The sequence below is a fragment of the Mastomys coucha genome, unplaced genomic scaffold, assembly GCF_008632895.1.
Source record: "Mastomys coucha isolate ucsf_1 unplaced genomic scaffold, UCSF_Mcou_1 pScaffold3, whole genome shotgun sequence".
NCBI lineage: Eukaryota > Metazoa > Chordata > Mammalia > Rodentia > Muridae > Mastomys > Mastomys coucha.
The window spans coordinates 62,477,755-62,494,567 of record NW_022196909.1 but is presented as its reverse complement, the minus strand read 5'-3'; the positions used below and the strand labels follow the sequence as shown (position 1 = coordinate 62,494,567).

General features: G+C 52.1%; 1 protein-coding gene across 1 annotated transcript; it reads left to right on the top strand.

Moving 5' to 3' along the window:
• The first annotated feature begins 7,974 nt into the window (after positions 1-7,974).
• Positions 7,975-15,995, top strand: Mdfi (MyoD family inhibitor). The gene is made up of 3 exons (XM_031348190.1): positions 7,975-8,162; positions 11,636-11,863; positions 15,164-15,995. The coding sequence occupies exons 1-3, from the start codon at positions 7,991-7,993 to the stop codon at positions 15,418-15,420; spliced, it is 657 nt and encodes a 218-aa protein (XP_031204050.1). The 5' UTR covers positions 7,975-7,990; the 3' UTR covers positions 15,421-15,995.
• The last annotated feature ends 818 nt before the right edge of the window (positions 15,996-16,813 follow it).

The following is a 16,813-nucleotide window of genomic DNA, read 5'->3' as shown; positions in this document are numbered from 1 at the left end:
GGGGGTGGGAAGTCTCAGTTTTGAGGACCAGGTCCAAGGGGAGAAGAGGGCTGGGGTGAGGAGGCAGGGCCCAGAGCAGGCGGCCATGGCTGTGTGGAGTTGGCTCCAACTACCCCCTAACCCCAGCTACACACACACACACACACTCACACTCCGTGATGTCTGCCCTTAATATTGGGATTTGTGGCCGAACCATTTCTGCCCAGTGTGTAAATATTTATGAGGGCCTTGGGCGGGTGGGGGGGGGGGCGGTGTCTGAGTCTCTCTTCTTCCCTTCCCCCAAACTAAGCAGAATGTAGCTCGAGCGCTCTTTGAAAACTTTTGTCTCAGCAACTAGTGGTTAGGAACCTGGCCCCTTCCCTCCTTGTTGCTGCAGTTCCCTCCTGCCAGTCCCTACCCTGCGTGGCGCCCCACACATAGTAAAATGCCCCTTCCCCCACCTCAGAGGCTAAACTACCCTGATTGCCCCAGGAGCCTACAGACTAAGGAAGAGTGTGTGGCCCCCTGGGGGGAACCTGCCAATTTAGCTTTCCAATCCCTGGCCCTCACAGTCTAGAGTTTTCTTTGAGGCTCATATGGACATCCAGATTCGTTCAGAGTCAGGGTGGGTAGGGTGCAGAAGTGTAGGCCCAGATTTCCTGACTTAAGCCCCTATTTTGGCTTAGTCGGAGGCCCTCCCTTCCTCCCACCCAAGCCAACCTCTCCTTTCCCTAACACTGAGTAATGAAAATCCCAGCCCATGCTGGACCTCAGACTCCCATCATGGCCTTGGACAAGTCCTTTCTCCTTCTCTGACCTGGGTCTCCACCCCCATCTCTCACCCCTACCCACTGCTTGAGCTACCCAAGCTTGTTTGTTTGTTTGGGGGATGGTCTCAGCTGCTTGTCTACCTGGCCTGGCCTGGCCTCTCCCAACTGTAGAGGTGAAGGGTCTCCCAAAACTGAATGATGTCTGGCCAATGGACACTAATGTGTCTGTGCTCTGTCTTCACCAGCCCTAACTCCCTGTTCTGGTAGAGCCTTGACTTAGGAGGGGCACCCTCCTCCAAGCACGGGGCTCCTTTAGCTTGGATGGACAGTGGGAAGCAGGGGGTTGTAAGGCCTTTGCGTCTGGGCCATGTGTCTGTCTGTCTGTCTCCATCTGCCTCCCTCTCCCTCCCTCCCTCTCTTTCTCCCTACACCCCTACCCCCACATTTCCATGCTTGCTTGCTTCCCTTATTCGTTTTTTTTTTTTTCTCTGCGCTCTCCTGTGATGTGTCCTTCCAAGATCCCCTCCCTTGTCTGACCTGCTCTCCACCCAGTGGCGAAGGAGGGGAGCAGAGTGTGCTCAAGACAGGCTTTGGAGTCCAGGGGGAGCTTCTGGGAAGACTTAGTCCTGGGCTGTAATTTGAGGCCCCCAGTGTTCCAGCAAGCCCCCTCCCCAGCCTGAACTGGGCCAGACAATGCAGCTTTTATAACACTTGTCCTGTTCTGTTCTGCCTGCTACCCAGGAAGCCCAAACCGCAGGAGACGCAGCCAAACCCCACAGACGCCCGAATTTGAGACCAGAATCCCCCTTGCTCCCTGTGCGCCCACAGAACAGGGGGCCATTACACTGTCCTCTAGAGTAGAAGCTGCTGGCTCAATAGCCAAGGAGTGACATGGCCTCCTCTTTTAGGCATCCGAGATACAGACAGGGCACAAGAGGACTCTGGCAGCTCTGGTTAGGGCAGGTTGCCAAGCACCGAGACTCTGACCCCCCCACTGGCCTCGACCTCACCCATTCCTGAGTCAAACCCCAAGAGCCTGGCTCCCTAACCCACAAGATTTCTGCCCAGTGCTGGAAAGTTAACATTTCTGTCCATGGGTCTAAATTCAATTTCCTGGGAATTGAAGCCTTTGAACCTAAAACAACTGGACTGAGCCTAAGCGGCAGCTCAGACCCTCTCCAGCCCTCCACTCTGTGCCTGGGTCTGTGACTAGTGAATTCACACTTGTGAAGTGGACATCAGAAGAGCCCACCTTCTCCAGTCTCTTTAGGGTTCAAAGCCAGATGCCACCCCTAATCCTTGATGTGGTCCCTCTTTCTCCTTTCCCTAACCTGGGGTATTCTGAGTGCCAACACTCAGCCACAGAGGTGCAGAGGTAAATCCTGACATCCAAAGGGAAGGAGACCAGGCCAAGGGCCCAGTCTGCAGAAGCCAGCGCTTCCTTGCCAAGTTGCCAGTATCACATGGCTATTTGGATAAAGGACTAAGGTCATGGGGGTCAGGGAAGGCTTCCTGGAGAAAGAGATGATAGTGTGGCTAGACCAGGAAGGATGGTGGCAGTGTGGTCATGAGGAACTATATGTGCATAGGGAGTTTGGCCAGAAGCTGCTGTGATAGCCCAAGGGTGTGGGTAAGCTAGTTTGCCTGGAACGCAGGACCTTTGTACATTCACTGAAGAGCGTGACCAGAGGCTTTGAATGTCTGGTCAGGCAGAGAGTGAAATGTGGGGTTCCAGATATCACTCTCTGGCCAGAAGTCCGGATCTTCTCTAGAGACAGTCATAGCCCGAAGGGCAGGGAGTTTGGAATCACTGTCCACAAAGACAATGCTGGGACCTAGACTTGGAGTCCCGGAACAGGAACTGGCTGGGCTTGAAGTGAGCCTACCCTACCTGGAAGAGGGTCTCCTCTTTCTTCCTTGCCAGGAACCACCCCCACCCCCACCCTGATGGATTACAGGCCGAGGGAATCCCTGCTGCTGCTGTGAGTCTCCTCTGACTTTTCTGTGCAGCGTGTAGGTTTAAATATGAAACCTCCGCCCCTTTCTAGAGCTCTGACTTGTAGACCAGAACCTTAGCCCATGATAGGGATGAGCATGTTTCGGAGTGAATACTGCCTGGATGTCACCAGGGGAGCAGAACACTAGAGTGTTTGAGGTCACTGTGTACATTAAAGAATGATGTCGTTCTGGTCAGGCATGAGGTAGATGTACCATCAGGTGACCAGGTGGCACCTGCCAGGACTTGAGCTGCAGACATCAGTCCCTCTCTATCCAGTGGGCCCACAATGCTCCCTCATGGCCTTTCCCAACTACATCTTTCCTCCACCCTTTCTTACACACACTCTTCAGGAGATTCCCTCAGAGACAGACTCGTCTCCATGGACAGACAGTGGAGTCTTTTGGCCACAGAAGAGACACTGGTCTCTTTAGCCTCTTGATCTGCAAGTCCTCGGCCCACCTGTGGCTCTTCCATCTCACCTATCCCAGAAGTGCTATTCCCAGCCCATGCCTTGGGGTCCAGATCCCATGGGGTAGCGCCTGCGGAGCAGATGGGTCTTCCTGACTCCGCCCTTTCCTTCCAGCACTGTGGGCCTGACCCTGAGTAAACACTTTCTTCCCCCTCTTCTGCCTGCAGCTGTGACCTTCCTAGCTTCAGGTCTGCCCTCTGTGTCCAGGCTGAACCACTGGACTTGGTCCTAGAAAGTCACATTTCCTACATTGTCAGCTTCCTCAGGCCATGGTCTGGTCTCTCTCTAGAACTTTTGTGTTCCTTCCAGGTTGAAGGTCACCCGCCATGTAGGTGATTATTGTTAGGAGAGACACTTGAATGAATGGGACGGAGATGGGGGCTCCCATCTCCTTAGACCTTCCTCCTCCTCCCCTCCCCTCCCCTCCCCTCCCCTACCCTCCCCTACCCTACCCTCCTCTCCCCTCCCCTCCCCCTCCTCAAGCTCTAGGAACCTGAAGAGCAGGAATCTTGACTCTATCAGGACTGTATACTTGGCTGGCTTCATCAGAAAGCCTGGGAAGCCAAGGGCTTTCGATGGGCAGCTGCCGTTCCAAACAGTAGCACCGAGTGGGACGTGCTTCCTCACGCCCCTCAAACTGGACGCTCTGGGTCTCTGTTCCTCTTCTCAGTCCTCGACCTCAGCGATTGTCTAAGACTCTGTTGTAACTGGTCTTTGCTACTTTGTGGGTTCTTCCTTTTCCCACCCTTCCCCCTGCCCCAGTTTCATCCCCTGACACTAGATAGGAGAGAAAGGATAAAGGAAGAGAGGAATTAGGAAAATTCCTGAATCTAATTTCTTTCATTTCTTCTTTGGCCACGGCTACTAACAAACCACAACTAGCCTACCTAACTGACCAGCAGCTACCGACAGTGCCTCTTAGGGTCCTCGAGTTATGAACCCGCTGAAAACTTCCCACAATTCCAAGTATCACACAATCACAGAAATTTTCTACAGCTGGCAAAACCATGGTTCTGCTAAAGCAGGAGGTAAATGATGGTCCTGCCGTGGACAGGCAATGGCAGCCACACATCCCACACGGGGTAAAATGAAAGCACATTCTGAGGTAAATAGTGGTCCTGCCATGGACAGGCAACGGCTGCCACACATCCCACACGGGGTAAAATGAAAGTACATTCTTAAAAGATTTCTGTGGGGTTGTTTTTTGTTTGTTTGTTTGTTTTTGTTTTTTAAGAAACCAAATTCCAACTGGGCAGTGGTGGCGCACACCTTTAATCCCAGCACTTGGGAGGCAGAGGCAAGTGGATTTCTGAGTTCGAGGACAGCCAGGGCTACACAGAGAAACCCTGTCTCAAAAAACCAAAAAAAAAAAAAATCCAGAATTCTTAAGACTATCACTAGGATTTTGCATCCTCTAGAGGACCTCCTGGCATGTATATGTGCACACATATGCATACACACTCCTGTACACATACATATACACCTACATACACGCACCCCTACACACACACGTAAATACACATACACAGACACCTATATGGGCACACACACACCCCTACACACACATCCTTACATATACATACTTACATGCACACACAACTACATATATACAAACTTACATATACACACACTGACATACATGGGGGGGCTTTTTTAACATTTTTTTTAAAGACTTAGTCTTATGAGGCCCAGACTGGCCTTGAACTTGCTATTTTAGCCAAGGCTGGCATTTAACTCCGATCCTCTTGCCTTACCTCCCAAATGCTGTGATGCCACACCCCGCTGGCATCCTTAGACGCTGACATAACAAGTTCTCTGCTAGCTGAGCTGCACCCCCAGCCCTCTTCTTCATCAACCCTTGTAAATATCCCTGCCGGGATTTGTTTCATCTTATTTTGAGATGGGTCTTGCTACCTAGCTCAGTCTAGACCTCCAGCTCTCATAGCCTCCTAGGTGCTGGGCCTACTGCTCTGCCCATCACACCCAGCAGCCAACAGACACTCATTTGCTATTTGTTTTGCTTTTGAGGGTGTCTCATTCTGTGGCCCAGGCTGACCTGGAATTCAGGGGCAAAGCTTCTACCTAAGCCTCTCCAAGGGCTGGGATTACATACCCAGCTAGCTCGCTCGCTGCTGTGACCGTGCCTGATGCCCGGCTAGCTCGCTCGCTGCCTTGACCATGCCCGGCTAGCTCGCTGTAGATCCCGTTAGGCATTTCTTAGATGCTAATAAGTGCTGGAGGGGAGAAGGCAAGGAAGGAGAAGGCGGGGTTAGATGGGTAAGTGGGCAACTGCTGGCAGATGGCCTCTGCTGTGCATCCTGCTCTGAGAGCTGGGTATTTGTGCCTCCTTTCCACACGAGCTAACTCAAATTCTGTAACGAACCAGGTGTGGTGGTGCTTGTAATCCCAGCACTCAGGAGGCCGAGGGAGGATTACCCATTATGTTCAAGACTAGCCTGGGCTACAAAGTAAGACCTTATCTACCGAAGGCATTTGGGAGTGGGGAGGGGTGAGAGATGGCTCAGCATTTAGGAACACTTGATGCTTTTGCAGAGGACCCAGGTTCAGTTGCCAGCATCCACATCAGGTAGCCTACAGCCTGCTGGTACTCCAACTCCAATGCCTTCTTCTGGTCTCTATGGGCACTGGTGCTCATGTGCACAAATCTACATGTGTGTGTGCGTGCACACACATACATAGAATTAAGAATAAGAGCCGGGCAGTGGAGGCATACACCTTTAATCCCAGCACTTGGCAGGCAGAGACAGGCTGATTTCTGAGTTCAGGTCCAGTCTGGTCTACAGAGTGAGTTCCAGGACAGCCAGGGCTACACAGAGAAACCCTGTCTTGAAGAAAAAAAAAAAAATAACAATAAGGTTAAGCTTTAAAAAAAAAAAATATATGTCTTTATTTTATGAGTTCCCTGTCTTCATGCACACCAGAAGAGGGCATCAGATCCCATTACAGAGGGTTGTGAGTCGCCATGTGGTTGCTGGGAATTGAACCCAGGGTCTATTGAAAAGCAGCCAGTCCTCTTAACCACCAAGCCAATCTCTCTAGCTCCAAGATAAAGCTTTATTCAAATCATGAAACTGGGGGCTGGAGAGATGGCTCAGCAGTTAAGAGCACTGATTGCTCTTCCAGAGGTCCTGAGTTCAATTCCCAGCAACCACATGGTGGCTCAGAACCATCTGTAATGGGATCTGATGCCCTCTTCTAGTGTGTCTGAAGAGAGCAGCAGTGTACTTATATAAATAAAAATAAAATTTAAAATCATAAAACTTACTCTTCATTGGTCTTTTTCATGACACCATATAGGAGAGTCAGGACCCCAGCCCAGGGCCTGGAACCACGGAGAGATGTTTCCAGGGGACAGGGGCTGGTGTCTGGCACTAGCAGGCTTTTCTTCCTAGAGTTTGGACGCAGGTGCCTGGTAGCGTTCTTTCAAGCCAACTCAGTGTTCGCCTTCCAATCATGGTAGCGATTCCACGTCTCATTGGCTGTCGGTTCTGCTTGTCTGTTTTCCCATATTTCAGCCCTGTGACTTGCCAAGAGACATTTGACTTTTGCATCCTTAATCCAGGTTGTGGGGGCGTCTTACCTTTGGGCCTCACTCCTGTTTCCTTCTGCCTTCCCACCCACATCTATGTAACCTGCTTCCTCACAACCCTAGCCTCTGTTGTCTGCTTCTCTCAGCGTTTCTTGCTTCTGTTTCTTCTTTCTCCCAGCATGGGAAGTATGAGGGGAGATACAGGTAGAGGGGCCCTGCCCTGAGACCACCACCATCCCACTGCACAGCACAACCTGGGGTCTGCTAAGAGGCAACTGCACCCCAGAATTGTCATAGCTTGGGCCCTGTGACCCCTGGATTTACTCCCGGATCTCCCCAAGCCCAGATGCCAGGACTGTAGTCTCTCAGATACCTCCCATCCCCTGTGCTATCCTGGGAGCCTGAGGGGCGCAATCCTGCTGCCAGTGGAGCTGCAGTTTGTAGGTGGCTTCGTTCCCTCATTCCGCCCACCCTGCCCAGAACCACTCTAATTACATGGGCCTGTGGTTCACCTCTTCCCAGTGCTCCTAGCTGTCTCCCGGCCTCTCTTCCTGCCTGGGGCCCTTCCCAGCTCCTCACCTCCCCCCCCAGGTTGCTCTCTCATTTCTCTCCCATGCCAGCATCCCCTCTCTGACCCAGTTTCTCCACATCTGCCTTCTTCCTGTCGCGTAGCAGTTCCCTGCTTGGGTCTGCCCAGGCCTTGTCTAGTCTTTGTCTTCTTCGTAGCTGACTTTCTTGTTCATCCCACACTGCCTGTCACCAGATCTCAGCGGCTCGGCCTTCCCCATCCAGTCTCCCACATTCTCTCTCTCTGCATCTGCCATCCAGTGCCTGTCAGTCTCCGTAGCTGACTGTTCAGCTGCAGTGTTGAGCAGCTTGTCTGTTTTTCTCCCACACTGTGTGCCTCTTCTCTTCCTACATCTCTTTATACCACAGGCCCCTTCTCCTGATGCCACATGTATGTACCGGGCCCTTCTCCTGATGCCACATGTATGTACTCACCCACGGACACCCATGCCTACCTGCTCTTGCACACAGATGACTTATGATTGGGGAACTTTCAATCTGGAAGTCAAACACCACAGCCAGATAGGGCGCTAGCTGGATGATTGTGAAGGGACCAGAAGTGAGGACTCACTGGGCTGCAGGTCAGACCTGGGCCTGGGCACACGGGACACCAGGAAAACAGTCTTTGATTATCTGCTTTTTCCCTAGCCCAGACCATGTCCCTCCTCCCTGGGCTGGAGGTAGCAAGATCCACTCACCCTGCAAAGGCATCATCTGAAGAGGGCTCCCTGGAGGAGGTGGCACCCTCCATGCCCCAAGACAGTGGTCTTGAGGCTCACCAGGCTCTGAACAGCACTGACCTCGATGTCCCCACAGAAGCTGTGACGTGTAAGTCCCAGGGACCAGGGGTTTGGGGTGGCAACGTGCAGGGGAATCTAATCCAGCTTGCGGTCAGATGGGCAGGTGCACTGTCTCTGCCCTGGGTGCTGATGCAGGCAGGGACTGTCAGCAAGGTCACCCTGTGGGTTATGTGAAGAGCAGCTCTCTACCTCTCTGCCCTATAAGAGGCCTGGCTCAGGCAATACGGCTTAAGGTATTGGTTTGTGGGCGGGGCCAGAAGCTGGGACACAGTGCACCCTTCAGGGCAGGGCCAGGGTGCAAAGGAAAGATGGAAGCTTCCAGTTGGGGAGAAAGGAGTGAAAATTCATCTCCTTACCAAGCTTGGTTGGCGGTCCCCTAGCCCTGGGAGCCAAGCAAGGAGTTGCCAAGATCGTTTTGTAATAAGCAGCTGCCGCCTTCTGTGATAGTAATGCTTGAAGGGAATTTTCTGTCTCTGAATGAGCTTGAGTGCTTTCCTAGAGAGGCATCGCCGTAGCTCTTAGCAAGCCCGTTGTACAGATGAGGAAACTGTGGCACAAACCTAGACCAGAGCAGGACACAAGCCTGGCATTCCAGTCGGCTGGCCCCACTCCACTGTGCCCATCTGACTTGTTGGCATAATCAATGTGCCTCCTAGATCTCTAGCCAGGAAGTCAGGGCCAAGCATGGAAGTAGGGTTCTTGACTGTTGGGAGAGCGATGTCCTCAGCCTCCTTCAGGCGTGTGTGTGCATGCACACACACACACACACACACACACACACACACAACTGAGAAAAGGAGGTCATGGGCACAGCACAGGGAGGGCACCCCAGGTGGGAGTGGGACAGACACCCCTGTGTCTATGGCCTTGACTGTTTGTTCTGTGACTCAACACCACCCCCACCCCTTGGCTGCCCCCCAGCCAAGGCCACAGGCAAGCTTTGTGTCTGCAGCACCTCCCAGGGCTCCGAGCTCACCACACATTCCCTCCCTCTGGCCACTGAACCCATGTTTAGGCAGCAGGGCAAGGGACAGTGAGGCTGGCCAGAGGCTCAGCCCAGTCCTCTATGGGGAGCCAGGATGATTCAGGCCTGGCCACTCCTGAGGCTCTGCTCGTGTTTACCAGGTGCAGGCCCCAGCCATGCCTGCCCCACACTCCCAGGGTGTCACCTCTGCTTCTCACCTTGTCACTGGCGCTGCTCTACCAGACTCCAGGCCTCCTCCCTCCATTCCGCTGTGGAATATTTCAAACTATACCAGCTGCTCCTCAAGGCTTTTCATCAGAGAAATGGACTGATAAATAGAGAAATGGACCGATAATAGATCTCTTGTGATGTCTAAAGACAATATTATGAGCCGGGTGGTGGTGGCACACGCCCTTAATCTCCAGCATGTGGGAGGCAGAGGCAGGCAGATTTCTACAGAGTGAGTTCTAGGACAGCCAGGACTACACAGAGAAACCCTGTCTCGGGAAAAAAAAAATCAAAAACAAACAAAAAAAGACAATATTATATGTAAGCTTCTTAGTACACCACCTTGCCCCTAATACCTACTCAAAACATGTCAACTAGCTACTACTTATAAGACAAGACGTGATTATGGGGGCTGGCGAGATGGCTCAGCGAATAAGAGCACATGACTACTCTTCCAAAGGTCCTGAGTTTGGATCCCAGCAACCACATGGTGGCTCACAAACCACCCATAACGAGATCTGACGCCCTCTTCTGGTGCGTCTGAAGACAGCTACAGTGAGTTACAGCTCAGCAAGCGGGGCAGGAGCAAGTGGGGCCGGCAGAGGTCCTGAGTTCAATTCCCAGCAGTCACACACATGATAGCTTACTGCCATCTGTACAACTACAGTGTACTCACACACATAAAATAAATAAAAATAAATCTTTAATTAAAAAAAAAGAAGTGATTATTTAGGGGCTGGAGAGATAACTAAGTGGTTAAGAGCACTGGCTGAGGACCCAGGTTTAAATCCCAGCAACCATGTGGTGGCTCACACTTGTCTGTAACTCCAAGATCTGACCCCCTCATACAGACATAATACATGCAGACAAAACACCAATGCACATAAAATAAAAATTCTGTGAGTGTAAAAGATTATTTCCCAGTCCCTCAGTCCCTAGCCCTTGCCTCCCCTCTGCCCCGAATCCAGTTCAAAATCTCAAATTGGTTCCACTGCTAAGATTTGTTGGTTGTGTGGCCTTGGAAAACTTACTGTCCCTCTCTGGAACTTTGTTTTCTATCAGTGAAAAAAAAAAAAGTGACCCAGGCATGGTGGCTACACCAGTAATCCCAGCACCTGGGAAGCGGAGGCAGGAGGATGAGGGACCTGAATAGGATCTTTGTCAGCTACTGAGCCTGATTGAGTCTAACTTTGGCTACAAACGATCCAATGGGGGGAAAAGAAAGTTTTATAAAGAGGGTTCCATGAGAAGACAATTAGCAAGTGCTGGGGACAGTGACCAGCCAGCACACAGCGAGTGACCAGCCAGCACACAGCGAGTGACCAGCCAGCACACAGCGAGTGTCCAGCCACCTTTCTGTCCCGAGCACCAGAGGCCTCCTGTAAAATTTAAATCCACAGAGCAACCTAGCGAAGTCGAGCCTCTAGGGCTCAGCTAAGGGCTGGAAATGCCCTATGTCTGCAGGAGGCACTCAGCAGCCCGGGGTCCCAAACCTCCTGCGACCCCTTCTAATTCCCATGCTAGCATAACACACATAGACCCTCGCCTCCCGAGACTGGTGCCAAACCTCTCTATTGAACATCCTTTGAATGAGATCTATAAAGGAGCCAAGGATTGGGGGAACCTCAGGCACAGCTTACTAAAATTGGTTGCTTAGACTGGGAGGGTAACTGGCCTTCCTGGAGGTCTCTCACCTACCAGCCCCCACTCATCCCCCATCCCCCCATCTCCCATCCCCTAGACCCAGGAGCCCCTCCGCATTGTCAGCCAGCCCACAACAGCAGGGCCGGGTGGGACTCTGCAGGGCTGAAGGCAAGAAGCAGAAAAAAGGGGGCTGCTGTGAAGGGCCCTTGAGTCCAGGGCCAAGAATGCATCGCCAAACAGATGTTCCCAATAAGTCACCCACTGCACCAAGGGCGAAAACAGCTGGGGGTTTGGCAGAAGCCAAGGTGAAGGTTAACCGATTCGCTGCCGTTTTAAGCAACCCCAGCCAACTGTGTCTCCTACTCCACTGTAGCCCAAATCTCAGAGCCTAAAATAAGAGATTTCATGTGGGTAAGAAAGTAGGGTCCCCCACCTCCGCTTTGTACCTCTAGTTTTGGGTTTGGTTTTTCTGGAATGAGCACTGCTATAGGAGTCGGGAGCTGAGCCTTAGCCTGCCACTGTTCCACTGTGGGCTAGTCATGCTTTCCATGTAAAGAAGACAAGCCCGCCCGCTCCGCCCTGAGGTGCATCTAGGAATGAAGTAGGCAGGCAAACCGATCACTAGGGAATGACCCTCTTTCCTCATCGCCTCTTCATCTCTCCAGGCCAGCCTCAAGGGAACCCCCAAGGCTGCACCCCACTACTGCCAAATGGCTCCGGCCATGACCACCTCTCAGAACCGGGCAGTGCCGGGCATGCGGGGAACGGTGCTCTGGGAGGGCCCAAGGTCCACCGGAAGTTGCAGACGCATCCATCTCTGGGCAGCCAGGCCGGAAGGAAGAGCAAAGGCAGCACGCGGTCAGCCTCCCAGGTTCCCCTCCAGGCACAGGAAGGTAAGGCCCCTGCCATCCGTCCGCATCCACAGACAGGCAGCATCACCAGCTTGCTGCTTAAGAAATGCACAACTCAGAGTGAGTTCCAGGACAGCCAGAGCTACACAGAGCAACCCTGTCTCGAAAAGACCAAAAACAAACAAACAAACAAACAAACAAACAAAAAGAAATGCACCACTCAGCCGGTCAGCACTTAGGAGTCTGAGGCTAGAGGACCAAGGCCATCCTGAGCTATATAACAAGACCCTGTCTCAAGCAATAACAAGAAACCAGGTGTTGTGGAGCACACCGCTATAATCCCAGCACTCAGCAGGCCCAAGCAGGATCGCCAGGACCCGAGTTTGCTCCCGGGTACCTACAGGGTGGGAAGAGAGTACTAACTCCAGCAAGTTGTCCTCTGACCTCACCTTGTGTGTGGGATGGTGTCTTAGCGGTTCAATAGCTGCAACAATGAAACACCATGACCAAAAAAAGCAAGTTGGTTTATTTGGCTCACACTTCCCGATCACAGTCCATCATCAAAGGAAGTCAGGGCAGAAACCGCAGCAGGGCAGGCAGGAGCTGACACTGAAGCCATGGAGGAGTGCTGCTTACTGGCTTGCTTCCCATGGCTTGCTCAGCTTGCTTTTTTACAGAACCCAAGACCACCAGCCCAGGGGTGGCCCCACCCACAGTGGGCGGGACCCGTCCCCATTCATCACTAATTAAGAAAATGCCTTACAGCTGGATCTCTTGGAGGCATTTCCCCAACTGAGGCTCCTTCCTCTCGGATGACTCTGGCTTGTGTCAAGTTGACACACAAAACCAGCCAGTACATGTGTATAGAAAGGTAGGCCTCCAGTGAGTCATCCATGGGACCACGGGGAAAAAAAACGCTACAGGCTAAGCAGAAGCTAAGGTGAAAGGTAACAACAGAGGGGATTCAGCAGGAGTGCCTGGACCTCTTGGAGCTTGCTGTCCCGTTCGTTCTGCGTAGTAAACTTTGCAGAGTAAGTTGGAGCTGATCCAGGAAAAGCTACCTTAGTTCCAGAATCAGAAAATTTCCACAGTGGGGTTGTGGGGTGCTTGCTTAGCATGTGATGGCTTTCAATCCTCAGAACCAAAGAAAGTTTAAAAAAAAAAAATCCTTTTGGAGTGGATGACCTAAAGGTTAGTCAATGTGATGGGAGAGAGTAGAATAGTGTGGGGGTGAGGAGGCTGTCTGGTGGGGGAAGGGGTGTGGGGTATGGTAGGGGTGGGTGTATGGTGGGAGCGGCGGTGACAAAGTACAGCAAGGGAGGCCAGAAGTTCTCACATCTGATACCCAGCCTACTAGCCTACAACACAGAGCCTACTGCTGCTGCCCAGGTTAGCAGTCAGCTGGTTTTGCCCAGGTATCCTGTCGCAGCTGAGAACCATCAGATCTTAGCCCTGCTCATGTTGGGGGACCCTGGCCTAGCAACCTGAAAGCAGGATTCAGTGTGGCATTTGTGTTGTTGTTGTTGTTGTTAAGACTTACGTATTTTATTTATGTGTGTGAGAATTCTTGCCTGCACATAGGTATATGTACCATGTGTGTGCCTGTTATCCTCAGAGGCCAGAAGAGTGTATCAGGTCCTTTGGCACTGGAGTTACAAATGGTGGAGAGCTACCATGTGGGAGCTGGGAATTGAACCGAATGGAATCAAATCTAGGCCCTCTGCAAGAAAAAGAAGTTTGCCGGGCAGTGGTGCCGCAGGCCTTTAATCCCAGCACTTGGGAGGCAGAGGCAGGCAGATTTCTGAGTTCGAGGCCAGCCTGATCTACAGAGTGAGTTCCAGGACAGCCAGGGCTATACAGAGAAAACCCTGTCTTGAAAACAACAAAAAAAAAAAAAAAAAAAAAAAAAAAAAAAAAAAAAAAAAAAAAAAAAAGAAAGAAAAGAAAAGAAATTCTTCTAAGCACTGAGCTGGCTCCATAGCGGACTTGCCCTGTACCTTCCCACACACACACATGCAGGCATTCTGAAACCTTCTCCCCCCTGGAGGCAGAAGTGTTTTTTGACAGGCAGTCATTCATATAACTTGCCCTAGGGGTGGGGAAGTGCCTAGATTAGGTGGTAGACCACTTGTCTAGCATATTCAAGGCCCTGGGTTCATGTCCCAGTGGTGTACAAAAATAAACAATAATAATAAGTCCTGTACATTCTGGGTATCTGCTGTATGCCAGGGGCCTAGCCCGTGCCCTCCTTCACCTCTCATGAAGAAGGCACCTGTGATCATCCTCCATGTGACAAGGGTAGGCACAGAGGTTGCATTAGCACGGGAACACCCAGTAAGCCCAGAAGGCCGAAGACAGGTTGTAGAAACTAGAAGGTGAGGTAGGGAATGAGAACATGGACATGTCAGGTAATGGGTGTGATGGCATTTGGCAGGTAAACTGAGACTCCAGGCACGTACGGACTCTGGGAAGGCCTGACTAACTATGCCAACTATATTGTGGGATACAAAGATGGCCTACCTACACACACAGATGGTTGTGATAGACTGACGGTTTGGACCATTTTTTTTTAGGATTTATTTATTTTATGTATATAAGTACACACTGTAGCTGTACAGATGGTTGTGAGCCATCATGTGGTTGCTGGGAATTGAACTCAGGACCTCTAGGGGAGCAGTCAGTGCTCTTAACCGCTGAGCCATCTCTCCAGCCCCAGGATTATATATTCTTGTTTAGTTGTTTTGCAACAGGCTTCCTGTACTGCACTCTGACCTCAAGCTCACTAAGTAGCTGAGGATGATCTTGAATTGTCAGTCCTCTTGCTTCTGCCTCCCAAACGCTGGGATTACATGTGTGCCGTCATGCCCAGTTTATGCGGCACTGAAGATCCAGCCCAGGGCTTCCCACAGGCTAGGCAATCACTATATTAACTGAGCCACATTCTCTAGCCCTTTAAGTAGCTAATCTCTGTGCCTCAGTTTCCTCTCCTGTAGAATGGGGCTAATTAACAGCCCACATCATAGAGCTGTTACCCGAGGCTTAGATGAGTTTACTTCCTACACAGCACTTAAGTCCTCCTTGGGCCGTCTCTTCACCCACATAAGCAGAGAGCGGCTAAGAACAGGCTCCTGATGTAGACGGCCTGGGCTCCCTCCAATCCCCACTCGGATTTGCTTGGCTGCTGTGTCTCTATAAAGAAGTCGGGCATCCCCACTAGCCTCGTTTGCTTCTCGGGACAGTGGGTACTAAGGGAGCCAAGTGAAGGTGCAGGTGTTCAGCAGCTCTGTTGGGCTATTGTTGCTGGGGCTCCGTCGCTCCAGCCCCTTACTCTCCTGTCCACAGATTGCTGCGTCCACTGCATACTGTCCTGCCTGTTCTGTGAGTTCCTGACGCTCTGCAACATCGTCCTGGACTGCGCCACCTGTGGCTCCTGCAGCTCTGAGGACTCCTGCCTCTGCTGCTGCTGCTGTGGGTCCAGCGAGTGTGCGGACTGTGACCTGCCCTGCGACCTGGACTGCGGCATCCTGGATGCCTGCTGCGAGTCGGCGGACTGCTTGGAGATATGCATGGAGTGCTGTGGGCTCTGTTTCTCCTCCTGATGCCACAGTGTGGCCCCGGAGCTGCCACACAAAGCTTGACGCCTCCCCTGACCCCGGGCTCCCTCAGAATCCCAACCCAGATGTGAGAAGGTGGGACACTCAGAGGGGCCACCTCAGCCACGGAGCAGGTCTGCTTTCAGAAGCATAGCCCGGTCCCCTCAGCATACATAGCCTGGTCCCCTCAGCGGGTGACCAGGAACACGGCATCTCGAGCCTGGTAGGACAGAACCAGTTAGCTGCCTCGACTCAGAACACTGTGAACGGTAGGGGAGGGGGCAGAAATGGGAGGCCCATGCCCTCCACCTTTGCTCCAGGTGCCTGCCTCCCTCCGCTTCCCCCAGCTTAGAGGACAGAAAATGTGAAAAGGCACCTGCCCTGCCCACTGCCAGGCCCCCACTCTCCTCCCCAGCTCATTTACTGGGCTCTTGTAGGGGCCTAACCCATAGAGTGACCCAAGAAGATGGGGTTTAGGGTGGGAGTGGGTAGGAGGGGGGGCAATATGGAAAAGACTGGAAGGGGGGAGGGAGGGTCTGTTCTATTCCTTACTGTAAATAAAGATATCCGTTCAATCTCCATCTCCTCGGGACTCTTTACGAAGTCTATAGACAAAAATGCACGGGAGCATACCTTCCCTCTGGCCCTGACAGCACCTTGTGTGGGGCTGCAGTGGGCTGGGAGGTACAACACTTGCCATCCAAGCATGAGGACCTGGCTTTGATGGAATCCACCTAAAAGCTGGATGCAGGAATCTGTCTGTCGTTCAGGTGCTCCGACAGCAAGATGGGAGGCAGACAGGAGACTCTCTGGAAACTTGAAGGCTAGCTCTCACACAAGAAACTGTTTCAAACAAAATGAGACGGCTGACCCTGAGGTTGTCCTGAGACCTGCACAGGCACCCTACACAAACACACACACACAGAGACACACACACACACACACGCCCTGTAGACGGGCCTGTGCTGCTATCTCGGGGTCTCTTCTGCTTCTGCTTTCTTCTTTCTTCCTGCGGTGATGGGAAAGGATAGACCCATTCCTCCACCGTTCCTGTTGCCCACCAGCTGACAGCCAAGTCCAGCAATGGAAGAGTTAACCTTGGCACAGTGTAATTAACAACAGATGTGTTCAGGCTTTGATTAATTAATCTCCTGCCGACTGCAGCTTCTCCAAGCTTCCCTCTATGGAGTTGCTCCAAGGCACCAGCTGACCCTGTGTCAGCTGCAGAGGGATCCCTAGGAAGGGGTTGCTCCCGGCCTGCACACGCTGACTTGTACCTGAGATTCTAGGGGTTGCAGGCACATGTGCCCTAAACATGGGTCATACTCCATGGCTCAAGTCCTTTTCCCCAGAGGCTGAGAAAGAAGAAGACCATGTCAGGACCACAGGTGCCTCAGAG

Bases quoted from the DNA above. Each gene is read 5' to 3' on its own strand.
- Mdfi (XM_031348190.1), top strand. From the start codon at position 7,991: ATGTCCCTCCTCCCTGGGCTGGAGGTAGCAAGATCCACTCACCCTGCA. The intron at 8,163-11,635 runs GTAAGTCCCAGG...TCATCTCTCCAG, and splicing joins CCCCACAGAAGCTGTGACGT to GCCAGCCTCAAGGGAACCCC. The intron at 11,864-15,163 runs GTAAGGCCCCTG...TCCTGTCCACAG, and splicing joins TCCCCTCCAGGCACAGGAAG to ATTGCTGCGTCCACTGCATA.